The sequence below is a fragment of the Penicillium daleae genome (genome assembly GCF_028827525.1).
Source record: "Penicillium daleae strain IBT 16125 chromosome Unknown utg000002l_segment0_segment0, whole genome shotgun sequence".
Taxonomy (NCBI): domain Eukaryota; kingdom Fungi; phylum Ascomycota; class Eurotiomycetes; order Eurotiales; family Aspergillaceae; genus Penicillium; species Penicillium daleae.
In genome coordinates this window covers 5,388,521-5,406,605 of record NW_026623150.1, presented here as the reverse complement: position 1 = coordinate 5,406,605, position 18,085 = coordinate 5,388,521, and the positions used below count along the sequence as shown (strand labels likewise).

General features: G+C 51.2%; 5 protein-coding genes across 5 annotated transcripts; 4 read left to right on the top strand and 1 right to left on the bottom strand.

Moving 5' to 3' along the window:
* Positions 1-123: 123 nt before the first annotated feature.
* N7458_002830 (uncharacterized protein) lies at positions 124-831 on the bottom strand (the record flags this gene model as incomplete). Its single annotated transcript, XM_056906213.1, has 1 exon — positions 124-831. One exon carries the CDS (start codon positions 829-831, stop codon positions 124-126), a length of 708 nt encoding a protein of 235 aa, XP_056770320.1.
* A 2,171-nt stretch (positions 832-3,002) lies between these two features.
* On the top strand, positions 3,003-4,600 carry N7458_002829 (uncharacterized protein; the record flags this gene model as incomplete). The annotated part of the gene is made up of 2 exons (XM_056906212.1): positions 3,003-3,051; positions 3,120-4,600. The coding sequence occupies 2 exons, from the start codon at positions 3,003-3,005 to the stop codon at positions 4,598-4,600; spliced, it is 1,530 nt and encodes a 509-aa protein (XP_056770319.1).
* A 4,445-nt stretch (positions 4,601-9,045) lies between these two features.
* Positions 9,046-11,435, top strand: steA (sexual development transcription factor SteA; the record flags this gene model as incomplete). Its single annotated transcript, XM_056906211.1, has 5 exons — positions 9,046-9,169; positions 9,229-9,328; positions 9,399-10,928; positions 11,039-11,122; positions 11,177-11,435. The coding sequence occupies 5 exons, from the start codon at positions 9,046-9,048 to the stop codon at positions 11,433-11,435; spliced, it is 2,097 nt and encodes a 698-aa protein (XP_056770318.1).
* Positions 11,436-12,664: 1,229 nt separating this feature from the next.
* On the top strand, positions 12,665-14,784 carry N7458_002827 (putative sucrose transporter; the record flags this gene model as incomplete). The annotated part of the gene is made up of 4 exons (XM_056906210.1): positions 12,665-12,840; positions 12,932-12,971; positions 13,062-13,383; positions 13,439-14,784. The coding sequence occupies 4 exons, from the start codon at positions 12,665-12,667 to the stop codon at positions 14,782-14,784; spliced, it is 1,884 nt and encodes a 627-aa protein (XP_056770317.1).
* A 726-nt stretch (positions 14,785-15,510) lies between these two features.
* On the top strand, positions 15,511-17,958 carry N7458_002826 (bifunctional K:H/Na:H antiporter NHX1; the record flags this gene model as incomplete). Its single annotated transcript, XM_056906209.1, has 5 exons — positions 15,511-15,553; positions 15,636-15,665; positions 15,764-15,913; positions 16,009-16,668; positions 16,742-17,958. The coding sequence occupies 5 exons, from the start codon at positions 15,511-15,513 to the stop codon at positions 17,956-17,958; spliced, it is 2,100 nt and encodes a 699-aa protein (XP_056770316.1).
* Positions 17,959-18,085: the final 127 nt, after the last annotated feature.

Below are 18,085 nucleotides of genomic sequence, written 5' to 3'. Positions count from 1 at the left end.
ATACCTACAGCATGGCTGGGGGGATCATAGCAGTCTTAGACATCGCTCCAGGGAGCTTTCACAGGAGTGCTAATTCCGAGATTATCTCCGCTGACCGAGGGATTGATATAATAATCAAACAATTTATGACGAGCAGTCGCCATCATCCCCCTCAATATGCAGTCCATACCGATCCCCTTTGGCACGTCGTTCCCTTTGTCGAGATTTGGCTTGAGCCTTGTTTGGGCGCCTCTGCTGACCAGTCGATTGCTCCAAATCTTTGAGATCTCCAATATCACGATGTGTAACATTGACATATAGCTTCCAGCACCGAGACAGGTCATCCTCGTGTTTGAACAAAGTCAGTCTTCGGGCGAGTTCCTCGACAAACGCAACGCTCCGGTGACGGCCTTCTTCGCAACATATTGTCACAACAACATCGATGTCCGGGTCTTCCAGAGTGGCCTCTTCACTGGCATGGGCATTTCTATCGGAGTTCTCGTGAACCTCTTTAGATTGTTGTGCAGTTTGCTCACTTGAGCACAAAAGTTGGTCACGTTCTGTCTTGACTGCATCTAGAAGTTCACTTTGGACCTTTATCAAGAATGCCTCGACGCTATCATTTTGCAAAAACTCCTTCTGAAGCCGCCGGGACAGACCGGTTGCATTAGCTCGGAGATGACGCGGCGGGTTTGGCAAGTGACGAATATTATAAGACAAATTTTTGTGACAGCGCGCTTGGCTATGTTGTTGCACAATTGGTCCGTTGGCATGGCCATATGAAAAAAGTGAAACTCTGACTGATGGCAGCCATGTTGATGAAGAGGCCACAGTCAAGCTTTCAACCGACATACTGACAATACTGAAGATCTGGGACTAAGTGAAGTTAGTGAATAGCCACGATGAGCAAATATAAGGCTTGATAGTAGGTTATGCCTCTGATTTCTGGAAGGTTGTGTTAGAGTTGGTGGAACATGCACGTACGTAGTTGACTAAATCCAATGACCGCGATTTTCTTGTGCCCTTGAATATTGTTGCTTTGCTTCGAAGAGGCTCATGCGCAAAGACAAGTAAGCTGGTAGCTGTCCAACTTAGGCAGGTCGGAGTAGATTGGGAAGAGCGGGACTGTTTGGTCTGAGTCAGGCGCGTGAGGAAGCACTTGGCATAGTGCCTCAGGCTTCATAGTTAACCAATTGGTCACATGATGCATCGAAGCATAGATGGAGAAAGACTATCAGAGCGCACTGGCCCATATGAATCGAACCTCCCATTACTTGATTCGGCCAAGATTTGGGAGAAACTTCTTGGTGAACCTCTCCCAGTCACTTCGATTCTGAGAGCCATGCGCTAGAAATGGCGTTATGATTTTGGTATTGATGATTAGCTCACTACGCCTATCATTGATCCTGATCGGGTTGCTACAACAATATCTCATATGCTATGTCCGGTGAAATGCTCCAAAGCAAAAAGAAAGCTCCAAAGCAAATAAAATCCCCTCAAAAACTACCGCGAGACATGTTTTATTTGGGAGTTCCCTCTTTCCAGGTACCCAACCTCCAGTGGTCCAGTGGTTCGTCCGCACAGTGGCTGCTGCCGTAATTGGAAACGGTCTATGACGGTTATGCAAAAATCGTGAACCGGTGCGTATTGGAGCATCTGGCGATGAGCAAGTACGTCTAGAGGGGCGAGGGTGGGCGGGTGGGAGCGTCCCTTCGAGGGCGGGTCAAACAAACTTTTTGTAGATTTTTGATAATGTTATTACACCACTGTTATCCTTAAGCTTAGTTAAATCTATTTTCAGTCTTTTTGAACATCTTTAAGGCCGTGGGTGGAGTGAAAAGTGGTTTTTTATGTTGGAAGTAGACCGGGTAGTGCTTGAGATGAGGTACCTGGGCATTTTGGAGGGTCACTTGAGCATCATGGATGGAGTGTATGGGGAACGAGAAGTCGATGGTTCAACTCGGCGTTAGCGCGTTGAATACTTTAATACATGCGATGGCCCATTCGAATATGCTCAAGAAATTTGAGGTTCTCCCAGCTAGTTTTGCATCAGATAAGATGAAATGACCTATTGGAGGGTTTTATCTCATTAAATGAATATCAACTTTCCGGCCATCACAGCTTTATGGCCTTTGATTTATCTATTCCATCCATTAGCTATCGCAACTGACATTTACCTATCATTCCATTAGGCTATTAGTCGCGTCGGAAATGAAGCGATCTCGGTAACCTGTCTGGATATATAAAACCTAAGGGTTCGGCACTTGCCGCCATCCGGAAATATTGCCGAAACGACCAGACCCTTGGAAGAATAGACTAAATTACTACAAAAACAAGTACATAGCTCTAAAAATGTCTGTTTACCCCGACCGCTAGGCTGAGAATCAAAAAACATGACCAACACACCTTTCGTACCACCCGGCATGCATGCTGAGGCTGCATGATGCGCATCAAGCATTGGACAAGATAATCTCGAACCACGTTCAAAGACCGCAAAATGCGGAGTTGCGGGGTGCAGCAGGGAAACTTTTAGCAAATCAATTCTTCTAAGAATAATATAGATGATCGACTAGCGACCGTGCCACCGGCGAACCAGACCTGTTGCGTTGCGATTTCTTCCAGGGCCCAGCCGCGCTAGTCCCAAAACAGTCACTATCTGGAGAGGCGAGGCGGATGTGGATTCTAGAACCGCAAATTCATACTGCCGATGGGGGTCACGGTTCTTGCGACAAGATGATGACGGGAAAATTTTTTTTTCACTTCTCGTGCTTGTATATATAAGTTGGTTCTCGTGCACAGTCTGGTCTGGGAATGGAATACTAGAAGACCTCGTGGTGACCTGCTGCTAAACTTTGATCTATGTGAGATCATTGGTCCCCACAAAACCGGAGACGTGAAGTCATCTACTGGAACTCTCCATACCGCCAAAGTTGTGGCAGTCCAGGAAACGTCGAGTTATCTGATTGTGAGGTGACTGTCGTGGGGATCTCCAGGAGTCTCTGCGACAGTCTAAACGGAGAGACATGGTCTTCGCACGTGGCGATGTCTCCGGCCACGATGATCAAGCCATAGGTATGGCTCAAAATCAACTTAAATCTGTTAAGTCCGATATTTGCAGACTGACTGATCCTCATCTTTAGACCACAATGATCCGGGCAGTAACATAGAGATCGTGTCCTGGAACGGACTAAACGATCCAGATAACCCATACAACTGGCCGCTCCGCCAAAAATGGACATTGACGCTGCTAGCGGCATTTGCCACGTTCATTACCATGATGAACGGCACTATTATCACAGTGGCACATGCCACAATCAATGAGGAGTTTGGCATCTCCGACGCCAACTTCCCTCACTCGTACTGGCCAGTAACATCCTGGGCCGTGGGCGGCGGCTGCTTCTCCCTCCTCATTTTGCCTCTCATGGAGGAGTTTGGTGTGAGATGGGTGTTCTTGTTGGCTTATGTAGCCTTCTTCTGCTTTGTGATTCCGCAAGGACTGGCACAGAATTTTGCCACATTGATCGTGACTCGATTTTTCGCTGGCGGGTGTGTCTCTATCCTGGCGAATACCTCTGCCACGGTCATTGGAAACGTCTGGGACACTGAGAAGGCACGCAATATCCCCGTCAGTCTCTATATCGTGACATACCTGGTCGGAGCTAGCATTGGACCCGTCATCGGTGCACCAATCTATGAGTTCCTCTCGTGGAGGTGGATCAGCTATCTCCAGCTGATCTGGCTCGGTGCCTTCTTCCCGTTATATTTCTTCCTCTTCAAAGAGTGTCGTGGTATTGCCATTCTGGGACAACGAGCGAAGGTATTGCGGAAGGAAGGCAAGCTGGCATATACGCAGCATGAAATCGACAGCGAGGGGACATCGATGATGAGGATCGTGGCTCGCAGCGCAACACGACCTCTCCTCCTGTTCTTCACCGAGTCAGTCGTCTTTGTCTCATTCATGTGGTCTGCCTTCACGGTAGGAACCTTGTATCTTTTCACACAGTCCGTCGAGCAGGTCTTCGTCGGCCTGTATGACTGGACCCCCTCCCAGGCTGGCTATATTCAAGCCGCCATCGTCGTCGGCGAAATCCTAGGCTGGGTAGGGACCTTGTTCTCCGGTAAGATCTACTTCGACTCTGCTGCGCGGAACACGGAGGTCCCTGGCACTCCTATCCCTGAGGCACGACTCTACCTGGCTATCGTGGGTGGCGTGCTCGGAATATCTGGAGGCATGTTCACCTATGCGTGGACCTCGTATCCCAACTTCCCATGGATCGCACCGGCAGTCGGTCTCGCCATGGTGGGAGCAGGTAGTGTGATCGTTGTGACTGGGATCTCCGACTACGTCGTGGATGCCTATGCCAAGTATGCCGCGAGCGCCGTCGGGATCATCGTCACGGGCGAGAACACCTTCTCAGCGTTTTTGCCCCTGGCCGCGATGAGCATGTACAACACACTCGGGTTTCAGTGGGCGAGTACAGTACTTGCGTTTATCTCTCTAGCGCTATCATTCGCGCCCATCCTGTTTGTCGTTTATGGAAAGCAGATCCGAGAACGGAGTCCCTTCATGAAAGAAGCCATGCTTGAGAAGAGGAGGAAAAGCTTTGACTCCTCGGTTTAGCTAACATCTACTACTCTGTACCTATTTTTGCCTCTGGGCTTGTACATACATGCAATAGTCCGTCTAATTGAAATGCCGAACGAACTCCTCCGTCTGGGATACGCATGACCCTGCTTCAAATTCTTTGAATAATTCTCCTCTACTGGCTATGTTTCTCAGGCATCCACCCACTCTCTCGACTCCTATATCCACATTTGACTCCGATAGATTGAAAAATTACATTGATAAACAGAAGAACGAACCGACGAGGTCACCGGGCGTTGCAAGAGTGGGCCACACTCGAAAAGAAGACTCTCAATTGAGGCTCCCCAGGAAAGAATTTTGACTTTGGTTGACTGTGGATACTATAGAGTAACTACTGTATGCACTAGGCTTGTTGTTGCATTGGGGACTGTTCCTGAAACAAAGGCACCTCCATAAAAAACACGCGGGATGGAACCTTGATGCCATTCCATTCCCACGAACGGGGTCGCGCGCATGACTCGTGTTTTTCGGGTCAAGGATACGGAGTACGAATTCGATTGTCGGCACCGTTGACCTCATTGCATTCGTGAAAGAGGGGCAAGAACATGGTGGGACATTCGGTAAGAAGCAACATGGTTTTTCGCTACAGGAGAAATGCACGAGCCGGACGGAGGTTTTCCAGAATAGGGCTTAGAACGGGCTCGCATCCGCTAGCCCCAGTCGGCGGGTCGGCACCAACTGGATGTCGTTCCTGGACACAGTTCCAACCACGCTGGCTGTCGGCATCTGGACATCGTAGTTGATTTTGCAGAAAGTTCAACTTTTGCGAAAGTTGAATAGACTCTGGAGGGTTTGTGAGCTTGTTAAGCGAAGATGGGCGATCATCCCCCTTTCTCAGTCGGAACCCGTCGGCCAGCGAAAGTTTGGACTCCATAGAGCCGCGGCTTGCATATCAGACTTTCGCTTGCAAACCCGACTTCCAAGAAGTAGTACAGACATCCGTTCTGCAGAGAGTCTGAATATGTATACGATAGCCGAAGATCGTCTCTCAACAGGGAAGGGAGTTCCCACGCATTGCATTCAGAGAAGCAACAGGGGATAGTTGAGTTTGACGGACTCGGCCATGGAAATGGCATACATCTAGAGTACTACGTATGCCGTCATCTTCACTTTCCTCATGCGGCATGCTGCATCATCTTTGTTAGATTCTCAGCCACGGAATTTTGATACGGAGAAAATCAAAGCTCCACGGCCACCAACGAGGCTAGAATGCTACACCTTCTAGATCGTTTCAAGCTGGACGATCAAACGGACACGCCTCACCATGTGACCTGTGCGGTCCACCCGCTCGAGAGTCAGTCGGGTCTAGTCCAGGGGAAAAAAGCCAGAATGCTCGCAGAAGCTGAAACCTCCACCAAGAGTCTATCGTCCAGCCAGCACATGCTGCCTGCAGTTGTATGGACTACGTTGTCGGTAGGTTGTCTAGCACTATAGCAAGTAGTACTGTAAATACACTCGGTCGTCCATCAGGCTAGCATGCCCCCCGCTCTTTCCAGCCTTCCCGTTGACTCTTGCTTGATCGGGTAATAGCATGCTTTTTATTAACTAGTTCGCCAATCGATGATGTTGATGAGCTAATAGTAAGACATTCCTTTGGACTAGACTTTCGCTTGTCCTTCCTTCACACTCTCGACAGCGGTCGACTGGATCTTGCCCGCATGTTCGAGGGTAAGACACGATGTTACAACCGGCAACTTTAAACAGCGGGTTTCACGGCATCAAGATCTGCGATGTGGGATGGAGATTTTACAGTAAGATACTAAAAAAAGCTGGAAGAAAAAGAAAAGTCCCGCGAGACTCATTGTTGGGGCTGTTGGGCGTAGGACTCTTTTTTGGGTTGTTTTCGGATAGTTTCTTAGTTTGTTAACTAGTTGCATATCGACGATGACGATAGGTGATACCTAAAGTCTGGTTACGCTGGGCCCTACCCGCAAAAATTTTCTCCGATACAGTAGCTTGGATGGGGTCGCCATGTGCTTTTTTTTTCTTTTGCCTATGTGCATTGTAGTTGGTCCTTTGAACGGGCTATTCCGCGTGTCCAGGGGCGGTGCCAAGCTTTTGATTTGAACTTGGTTTTCAGCCTCGCGAGTCACGCCTGCGGGAGGTAGCCGGACCTTTGAGCGAGGACTGGGACGAGTTCCGTATACCTGTCCTGGTCGGGAATGTGTTGATTTTTATATATGACCTAAACGTGGATCAGGTACCCGGGAGTAGTATCCATGGTTAAGCCCGTGGCGAAATGGACAGAGGGAATCGGACAAGTCAGAAGAGTGCTGGAAATTGACCCGGAGCCCTAATGCATGCACTCCAGACAGCAAGGTCGCGGAGTCAGGCACAGTTTCCTCAACGGGGGAATCTCGGGGCCCGCCACTCCGTCTAGGCTACGGGAGTTGCTACAGTACGGAGTATTAACCGCATTGCAGTATAGAGCATGGGTTGTAGTGGTGCTAAGTCGAGAGTTGTGAGGCAGGGGGAATGCGTAGACCACACTAAAGAGAAGGGAGCTAGTTGACATGGCAGTCAGGGCTCATGCCATGTCATGTCATTGCTCCTTTGACATGCATGATTCGTTCCGGCCGATCTCAACCTCTATTTTGGACTTGTTCGTTTTGATGTATCGTGCGTTGCGCACAACCAAATGCAACGGTCGGGAGACCCGGAGAGCGATCAGTTCCAGCCACAGCCGTCTGTCCACAGGCTCAAGGTATCGGAGATATATCAGAAACGGGGAGCGTCCACTGGAGACCTGGAAAGCATGTCGGGACAAAGACCCAGTCGTGGATAAGGGGCCAGTAGGGCTAGCGTGTTGAGCACTGGAGGAGTGGAGTGGGACGGACCAGGGAGGAAAGTCTGTGAGGATTCGTTTCAGTGGCTGCATGTAAGCGCCCACTGACTCTGAAACAACCCGAGGGCGGGTGCTTCAGATTCTCCAGTCAGGTCCCAGCGCCAGTTTGACCTCGCTCGCAGGGCTTGGCATGGCCCAATGGGAAGGTCCACTGGTGGGTTCTCGTTGGCTGTCGCCCAGCCTCGATCCCCTGTCACGAAGGACCTCTCAAATGATCCCTTGGCCTTGGACAATGGATGGAGTACGGAGTACAGGATGCACAGACATTCTGCAGTCCAGTCACCCAGCGGACGAGGGATGTGTCGAATCACCGTTGAAGTGCCGATCGGTCGATTTCTGCAAGGCACGACTAGTGGTCAGTTGGACGGGGGGAAACCAGGAAGCAGACAAGAGGAAAAAGGAGGAGGGGGTCTGCAAAAATAGCTTCGCATTGTTTGTCTCTTTTTTTTTTGTTCAACAAAGGCCCAAAGACTCGACCTCGAGGAGGGCGACAAGGAGACTGGAGTTGTTGTTGACCAGACCGCAAAGCACAACTCACAAATCGGAAATCCGAATGGGCCCTGGCCACCAGGGACGAGTGGGTCATGTGTAACGGAGGTATGGCGGACCGTACCATACGGGGTAATATTGGAATTTTACCAAGACTCAATATAATTCAGTAGGCTAATTGACAGCCTCACCTCCATACCATACCTGTCATAACTCGTCACCCACCTGGATTTCTGGCGCCAGACAGTCGTCTGTTCAGTCTGATGCGGTCGATATATTATGATTATGATTATGATTATGATTTTATTCGGATTTTTTCTATTTTTATTATTATTATTATTATTATTATTATTATTATTAGAAGAAGACTGGTGGCTCCCTCCTCAGTACTCAGTACTTGTACCAACGTACTCCGTCGTCACTGGCCACTGACGTTGTGTATCTTTCCCCCCTTCTTCTTCTCTTCTTCTCCTCCCCCCAATCCTTCAGTCGATCATCTCTCTCACCCTCCCACCCTCTTACCCTCTCAGCATTCACTTTCCACTCTTCACCTTCGTTTCTTTTCTTCCGCTGTGCGAGGAATTCCCACAGAGTTCGGTACCGGCTGGTCCAGTTCATTCTCTGTCATCTCTCTTTATTGTTGTCTTTCTCTTTGTCGTCCCGACAAGTCTCCCTCCCCAAAAAACACAAGAGGCCGGCTCCTCTAATCCCACCACTTCGACCCGGTAATCACGTATGTATGCACCTTTATTGCCGTCGGTCGTGTGAAAAGGTCTTTGTCAACCTATATATACACATCCACTCGATATCCCAAATTACAGCAACGCAATCGCGCCCCGTTTATCTGGTGATCGCCTCGCGACGTTGATCCGACCCCATTGCGCCTCGTTGATCAGACCCGCCTTGCCGAATCATCTCCAACGGTGAGTCTTTCACATTCGGACACAGTCTCAAACAGAGAATAAAAGTCGTCAGCATTGCGGTCTAGTCCACCCCTTGCTGGCGTTCTTCTTTGTTCGCGGCCACCTTTATCTATAGCTGCTCCTTCCCGGTCGGCGCTGATGGTTTCTTGCAGAGCGCGTGGACCATGTATCCTCATCCAGGTGCCCCGATGGCACCTCCCCAGAAGCCAGAGACGTTCATGCTATCAACGGAAGCCCAACAAAGCCTCCCCCACGATGCACAAGTCGCCCTGCAGCAAGTGGACAATCGTACGTGGTTGGACTCGGGATCTGCATTGCATGGCCTGTCCTGCTGACTAGCACCTCAGTGAAATACTTCCTCCTCTCGGCCCCTGTCGATTGGCAGCCCGACCAATTGATTCGCCGCTTCCTCCTGCCCACCGGAGACTATGTGTCTTGCGTTCTCTGGTTAGTGCCCAGTGCCGACGACACCGAACCCACGCGCGAGGCCGACCGCTAACACACGTCCTCGTTCTAGGAGCAACCTCTTCCACATCTCGGGAACCGATATCGTGCGCTGCCTCGCCTTCCGGTTCCAAGCCTTCGGCCGCCCTGTCAAGAACTCCAAGAAATTCGAGGAGGGCATCTTCTCCGATCTGCGAAATCTCAAGGCTGGGACCGATGCGACCCTTGAGGAGCCCAAGAGCGCATTCTTGGATTTCCTGTACAAGAACAACTGCATCCGTACCCAGAAGAAGCAGAAGGTGTTTTACTGGTACAGCGTGCCCCACGACCGATTGTTCCTGGACGCGCTCGAGCGAGACCTCAAGCGCGAGAAGATGAACCAGGAGGCCACCACGGTCGCCGTCAGCGAGCCGGCCTTGTCGTTTGAATTCGACTCGTCCCAGTCCTTGTATGAGCAGTTGACCAAGGTGCAACAAGCGAACACATCCTCGTTTGCTGCCCCCGCCCACGCAAGTACGACATATGGCCAGCCCACCTCCCCCGTGGTTCGGACCGTTGACGCAATGCCTCCTCCCCAGATGGCTCCCCCAGCGATCCCGCTCCTTCAGGACGACCATGGCAATCCGACGATGTACGGCAATCCCCAGATGCCGATTTCGAACAATCTAGTCCAGAGCATCATTAAGCGCGAGCAGGACTACGGCGCCATTCAGTACGACCGCAATGGAATGCCCCTCGCCCGCATCCACCAGCGCCATTCCTCCATGCCTACCTTCTACGAGTACTCGCCCGCCCCGTCTTTCGTTTCGTCTCAGTACGAGGATTACAGCAACCGCGGTCTATCCTTTGAACCGGTGACCCCACCGCAACATTCGGTCGGACTAGGCGCTGAGCCTGCGTACATCGCCAACGAGGATACGGGTCTGTACACTGCGATTCCGGATCTCTCCAACGCGGCGCCATATAATCCCATGATGCAGCTTCCGCCATCCAACTTTGCTGGTGGTCACTACCCTAGTGCTTCTCGGTCCTTCTCATCCAATGCCTATTCTGTCATCGAAGGCTCTCCAACTTACAAGCAGCGGAGACGGCGACCCTCTGTCACCCCGGGTCCCGCTAATGGCAACCCGGGAGCTGCTAATGGGTCTCAGGTTGCCCCCTCCTCCCAACCTCCGCCTTACGCGGCGCACCGCCCGAGCGATCTTCGGCGCTCCGTATCTAGCTCGGTGGCGCCAGTTGCAGAGGGTGAGGAGTCCGGTCATGATCTACCTCGGACCTATCCAAGCGCCATGCTTCCTCAGAAGGACCTGTTGCAGGAAATCTCACGTCATGGGACCCCGCTTCAGCACCTGGAGGAGACCGTTAATCAGCATGCGGTGCCAATTAGCAATTCCCCAGATGATCTGGCGGCGCTCCCCACTAGTGCAGCTATTGAAACAACGGCTCAGAACAGCACTAGTCGGTCGGACCGTGCGGGCCCTGGTCCTGCACGTCGCGCCCGAAGTGCGACCATGATGGAGCTTGGACCGTATCCTCAGAAGTCTCACTCTTGCCCAATCCCGTCCTGTGGACGACTCTTCAAGAGATTAGAGCACCTCAAGAGGTAAGCCTCATTTCTATTTTTGCGTACCCTGCCGTCTCCGGTGGGGCTGACATCTGCACAATGACCCGGTGTGATGGTTTCGATAGCCGCCGACTAACCTGGGCGCTTAGGCATGTGCGTACCCACACGCAAGAGCGACCTTACCCCTGTCCATACTGCAGCAAAGCCTTCTCGCGTTCCGACAACCTTGCACAGTAAGCTAACCCTGCGTGATTCCCCCGATGAGCTCATACTCATGTCGCTTCTAGGCACCGTCGCATCCATGAGGCCCAACAAGATGGCCAAGCACCTATTACCAACGAGGATGACCTGGAGAATGATGGCAACGACTTTGAGTCTGCGGGTGAGGACTCGTCGCCGCCTGCACACCATGCCCCGCATACCATGGTCCAGATGCCTACGATGACCTCGATGCCGACATCCATGAGCATGGCATCGGGGATTCCCACTATGGTCCCTGCCTCGCATCAGATGATAGCTCCGCAGCTTCTCCAGCAGCAAATGTGAACTGCTAAAAGGCTTGAGCATCCTTGGTGTAACTTCGTCGATCGGGTCTGTGGACGCATATAGGCGTCTTGACTCTGGTGTTTAATTCCTCGTTTTCATTCCTTTTTGACACCGTGACTACTCCACTAGGGATATTCCATCCCATCATTTCTTGTTCACTCTGGGATGTGTGGCTGGTGATGTTGTTGGACCCATCTCCATCTACCCATCCCGTCTGCATGGCATGCTTGTTGAATTTTTTTTGTTGCTACTCTGTTATTTGTCCATCTTGGGACTTACAGCTGGCTGCGCTGTGATATGGTTTTGGAAGTTACTGCTCTTGTATTATCGTCTTGCGCTTTTTGGCCTGACACCCTCGGCACAGAACATTAGACCCTGGCCTGGCGGGTACGGGCACGGGCAACTTGTGGGCGTGTGACTTTTCTCAACGACTTCTGGAGGATCTAAGGGAAGATTTTAAGTATGGCTTTTCTGGAATATCGGGTATCTTCTAGTGAAAGTGGGAATTCTTTATTCTTGTCCGTATTGTGTGTGATTGTGATTATCTTGTGGTTGTCGATCAGTGTCCTCGTTGCGGCTGGTTTATACTATAGACTTTTAACGAATTGACTTGAATACAAAAATGGGCATCAAGAGATATCATTACCGGCTTCTGTTTCTGATTAGCCGTTACCATGTTCACTGTATAGGAAGACAAACTCATTGATTAATATTTATCTATAAATAGGTAACATCTTCACGATATTTCACATTCGGCCCCAGCCAAGACATCTGAAAATCACGTGCACTGACGTCTTCACCCCTACCGCGAAGCTGAGATTCGATCACAGATAAACATCTTCTTTCCCCGAGGACTTCACGGGTACCTATACAAATACCTCAATACTCTATTCGATTCAGAAACCAGGTAGCCCGACCTGGATACTTCATCATACAACTCGACTACCCAACTATCCGACTACGCGACACCTTCTGCCCACCAGCATCCGCCCCCAATCCTCGATACCTCACCGTGCAATTGACCACCAATGTCCCGTTAACACCGAACCAAGACCCCAACGTACCTACCTCTGCCCCCAGATACCTTCACCATTCTATCTACGCCCTCTCCACGCCTCCTAATAGCTCGCATGCCGTATCTCCGCTCTCCGTAAACCGTCCGTGGGGTATCACAGTGGGTCAACTTTCTTATCGGCCATCGCCAAACGGTTAGGTTAGGTAGTCGCCCCATGGTACAGGCACAGTCGCCTGGAGCGACTGTCCACGAAAATTCGCCTCTGATGGAGTCGCGGCGGGGAAATGACTCTGAAGCCGAGTTTGTGGAGGGTCATGTTGAGGGGAAGAATTTGGATGATTCGTCCAAGAGTGGATGGTATTTGTTTTTGTTGACTATTTCGATTGGAGGGTGAGTCTTATCCTGTGCTGTGATTTGTCCGGGTTGTCTTTGGTATTGTGAGATGGTGTTTCAAAGGAGTCTGACTGTGGTTATGGGATAGGTTGCAGGTTGTTTGGTCTGTGGAGTTGTCTAATGGATCGGTACGTTCTTGTCTTTCCATTGGATCATTGAATTCTCTTGTTCTTTGCGGATAAGGGACTTGACCGACCAGTTTACTGATTACTTTATAGCCATATCTGCTCTCTCTTGGCATGAGCAAGGCCCTTCTCGCATTTGTGTGGATTGCCGGACCTGTGACTGGTACCCTGGTACAACCGTACATCGGTATTCGAAGCGACAATTGCCGGCATCCATGGGGCAAGAGGAAACCATTTATGGTTGGCGGTGCGGTGGCACTGATCATCTCTTTACTTGCCCTATCTTGGGTGCAGGAGATTATGGGCGGGTTTCTGTCGATATTTGGCGTCGATCGAAAGTCCCACGGAGCCAAGATAACTAATATCGTTGTTGCAACGATATTGATGTATTGTCTTGATTTTGCAATCAACACTGGTAGGTCCAGCAACTACGAGCTAACGGTTGACCGAGCTAAAACTACGTTTTGCAGTCCAAGCCGCAATTCGAGCATTCATTGTCGATAATTGTCCCGCCCACCAGCAGGAAGTCGCCAATGCGTGGGCTAGTCGAGTGACTGGCGTCGGGAATATCTGCGGCTTCATCTTTGGATATCTCGATCTACCCAAGATCCTGCCTTTCCTGGGAAAGACTCAATTCCAAGTTCTCTGTGCTTTGGCTTCTATATCCCTCACCGTCACACTACTCGCCAGCTGTCTCTACATCCAAGAGCGAGATCCCAGACTGGATGGACCGCCTCCTTCGGATGGTCTCGGTCTTGTCTCGTTCTTCCGTCAAGTTTTCAAGTCTATTAAAAACTTACCGCCACAGATTGCGCGGGTCTGCGAGGTACAGCTCGCTGCGTGGGCTGGATGGTTCCCATTCTTGTACTACGCGACTACTTATGTTGGGCAGCTTTATGTGAACCCGATCTTTGCGGATCACCCAAATATGTCCGAGGATCAGATCGATCGGACCTGGGAGGATGCCACTCGAATTGGTACATCGGCACTTCTTGCCTATGCCGTTATCTCTTTCGTGGCTAATATTGTTCTCCCGCTCTTTGTGATCCCCACGTCCGGCCAAGTCTCCGAGACTACGGTCCATCATGATCGGCTTGTTTATCCTGAGGAAGAGGATGGATGTGACGCTGGACAATCTTATGAGCCGCTTCTCGATGGAACACCGCATAAGGTTGTTGAAGAGAAACCGACTTGGCTTTCCCGGTTGCAGATTCCCGGGTTGACACTCCGCCGCACATGGCTCCTCTCGCATGTGCTATTTGCAGTATGCATGTTCAGTACATTTTTCATTTCATCTTATCCCGCTGGGTCGGTGGTCATTGGCTTTGTCGGTATCTCCTGGGCATTGACCTTGTGGGCACCTTTTGCCCTGATCTCCGCCGAGGTAGCTCGTGCCGATGTCACACGGCGCTCACATCGTCGCGAAACAGGAGGCGTCGGCTCTGCGACGGAGCCCGGGAGGGCACATACTACCGCCTCCGGGTCTTATGCACCTATATCTGGCGAGGATGAGCATGAAGACGGGGATCGTGACGATGCTGAGGACCATGATTTGGGGAATGGTGATCAAAAGCCAACTCCCATTAGCGAGGAAGAGAATCTTGCACAGGCGGGCATTGTGCTAGGTCTACATAATGTGGCCGTTTCATTCCCGCAGATATTTTCTAGTCTGATCTGCAGTGCTATCTTCAAGGCTGCTCAGAAGCCGCGCGGCGAGCCGTGGGATGATAGTGTGGGATGGGTGCTTCGCTTTGGTGGATGCGCTGCATTGGTTGCGGCGTGGCTTACGAAGAGGTTGGCTGAGGGCTCGCATTAAAGCTGAAGATCTCATCGCTCAACCTTGTCACCTGGATGCCGCTCAGTCTTCGGGATCATCCCTAGGGTCATTACAGTCCTGTAAGGGCATGCCGATGATGTAGTTAGTAGAAGGGAAGTGGGTCAGCCCTGGACGATGATCACATCGTCCGAATGTAAGGGTTGTGATATGACAAGATATGACACCATATAGCTCTGTATCAAGATATGACACCATATAGCTCTGTATCAAGATATTGAATACAACGCACTTGTAGACTTAATAATGATAGCTCTTTGGATAGAAGATGTTCCCCCTAATTTGTTGTCCTCTGCCAGCCTGTTTCTTGGCAATTGCGCGGCACTCCAAAGAGGCCCACGTGTCAGATTTTCGGTAAAACGGGCACCTTACAATACCGAAACATTCTTACATGCAGGAACAACCAAGTCTTCAAGCACATCACTCGTCCGTGTATGTAATACAGTACTTCATATACCATACCGCTCCCCCCGATCAGTCCCTCCGCTCGGCGGATGCAACTTAACTCAGAACTCCAGGCCCGGCCACTTTAAACCCGAAGGCCTACTTGTTTCTGATCGCGCCACTGCTTACTTCTTCCCATATCCTGCTCCTCCTGGCCTGCGGAGTATGCGCGCCTGTTCTTGCCCTGTCTGACTCGCCGCGCGGGAGTTCTAACTGCCAGGTGTCATCCGCGCCGGACCCTCACAGGTTCGTGATCGAGTCGCAATGGCCACTCAAGTGATGGGCGAAGCCCTCCACGCTCTGCTTCGTATGTGACCCCCAACAGCTTCGGTTCTTTCGCTTGCCTTTGATCTCCTGGATATGGAGCTAACCTTTGATTATTATCGCAGGGCGAGCGGCGGAAGATACAGATCCCGATGGTACGCGTGCACAAGCTTCCGAGCCCCTCTCCCTCGATTGATGCCGATAACTTTTGCACATGGAGTATAATGATCTGACAATGTGTTTGGGATTTTAGATTCCCCCGAGGCAGGCTCCAAGGAGATTACCAGCTCCTGGGCGCTGTTTATCATGATTATGCTCCTGATGTTCGCCTTGTTCACAAGTTACATCCTCCAGCAGAGGAAGATCCAAGCTGTCCACGAAACAGTACTATCAATTTTCGCGGGTACGTCAACTTAGAAAATGATACGGAATTCTCTTTCACCGCGTGGCAAATGGACTACAGGAATCGCCCGACCAGTGTTGCTGACCAGTTGACAGGGATGTTTGTCGGGCTCATCATCCGTCTATCGTCCAAATCCAACCTCCAGGACAGCGTCGCCTTCGACTACCAATTCTTCTTTAACCTCCTCCTCCCTCCCATCATCCTCGCTTCCGGATACGAGCTTCATCAAGCCAATTTCTTCCGGCATATCGGTACAATTCTTACCTTTGCGTTCGCCGGCACTTTTATTTCGGCCATCGTCCTCGGCCTGGTATTGTACCTCTGGACACGGATCCCGCTGGACGGGCTCAACATTTCCTTTGTCGAAGCAATCTCCGTCGGTGCGACATTATCCGCTACGGATCCTGTTACCATTCTCGCCATCTTCAATCTTTACAAGGTCGAGCCGAAGCTGTACACGGTCATTTTTGGTGAGGCGCTTTTGAACGATGCTATTGCTATTGTCCTTTTCGAGACTGCGCAGAAGTATGCGGAGAGTGAGGCTGGCTCTTTGACATTTTTGAATCTGTTTGAAGCTGCTGGGTTCTTCTTGCTTGTCTTCTTTGGTAGCATGTTGGTTGGTATTGTTGTTGGTATCGCTACTGCACTGGGACTCAAGTATACTTTAGTCCGGCGGATGCCCAAGATTGAGAGTTGTTTGATTGTCTTGATTGCTTACGCCAGCTACTTCTTCTCTAATGGCGTTCATTTTTCTGGTGAGTATTTGACTGATGGGTTGCATTCGGCTCCAATGCTATGTCACTTCAGGGCTAACCTATCTTCATACAGGCATCGTATCCCTCTTGTTCTGTGGTATCACATTGAAGCATTACGCCTACTATAACATGTCTCGCCGCACCCAGTTAACGACGAAGTACCTGTTCCAGGTGATGGCGCAGTTGTCGGAGAATTTTATCTTCATCTACCTTGGACTGGACCTGTTCGTCGAGTCGAACCTGCATTTCAACCCGCTGTTCATCCTGGTGTCGGTCTTTGGCATTTGCCTTGCCCGGTACCTTGCTGTGTTCCCTCTTTCAAAGGCCATCAATTGGTTCATTCGCTACCGAGCTCGTCGTCGGGGGATAGAAGTTGCGGACGAATTGCCATTCGCATATCAAGCGATGCTTTTCTGGGCTGGTCTGCGTGGTGCTGTCGGCGTTGCGCTAGCAGCGGGTCTTTCTGGCGTTAACGCGCCCACTCTACGGGCCACAGTTCTTGTCGTTGTCGTGTTGACTGTGATCATCTTTGGAGGCACGACGGCACGCATGTTGGAGATTCTGGGTATTCGAACCGGAGTCGTCGAGGAGATTGACTCAGATGACGAGTTTGACATCGAAGTCACTCATGGTGGTACCTACTATAAACGCTCCGATACTGCTCTGGGGTACACGCCCCGACGCACTGATATCCCTCTCGATGGAGTTAACCAACCAACTCGCGCCGGTGTCGATCGAGCAGATAGCTACTCGACCGGTAGCACCCGTCGCCCTAGCCCCCCTCAGGGTCATACCCGGATGTACTCGGCAGCCTACACCCCCAGGGACGCCCAATCCCGACGTGATCACTCATCGGCGGCAACCCTCCTGAATGGCGGTCCTGGACCAAGCAGTAGAAGCATCAGCAGCGGCGGCAGTGACGACGAATTTGGTCTCCCGCCTGCAGGCAAGAATGCCGTCAAAGTCGCCCACCCTGACGAGTTCGACCTCGATCTGGATGGCCTCTCAGACGACGACCTCCCACCCGCTGCGAGCAGTGCATCGCGCCTCCGCCGCGCATCTTCCCACCCCTCACCAGGCACGCATACGCCATCACCCAACGCCGTATCGGCCAGCGTCTCACCCGCCAGACAACCACCAGGCCTTAGCGCACGCGAAGCCCTACGAGACCTCTGGCAGGGCGGTGCCTCAGGCGACCACGCCGCCTGGTTCCGACAACTCGACGAAGACTATATCAAGCCGAAACTACTGCTTGACCAGTCGAATCACAAGGGACCCGGTGCGGTCTAATGCTTGAGAACTTTTTTCTTTCTATTTTGGTTTGGTTTGGTCGGTTTTGATACCTTGGGATAAGTGGGCGGATACACAGATAGGCTCGTCCATTTCTCCTTTTCCCCGTTGCATTGGCTCGTCTGTG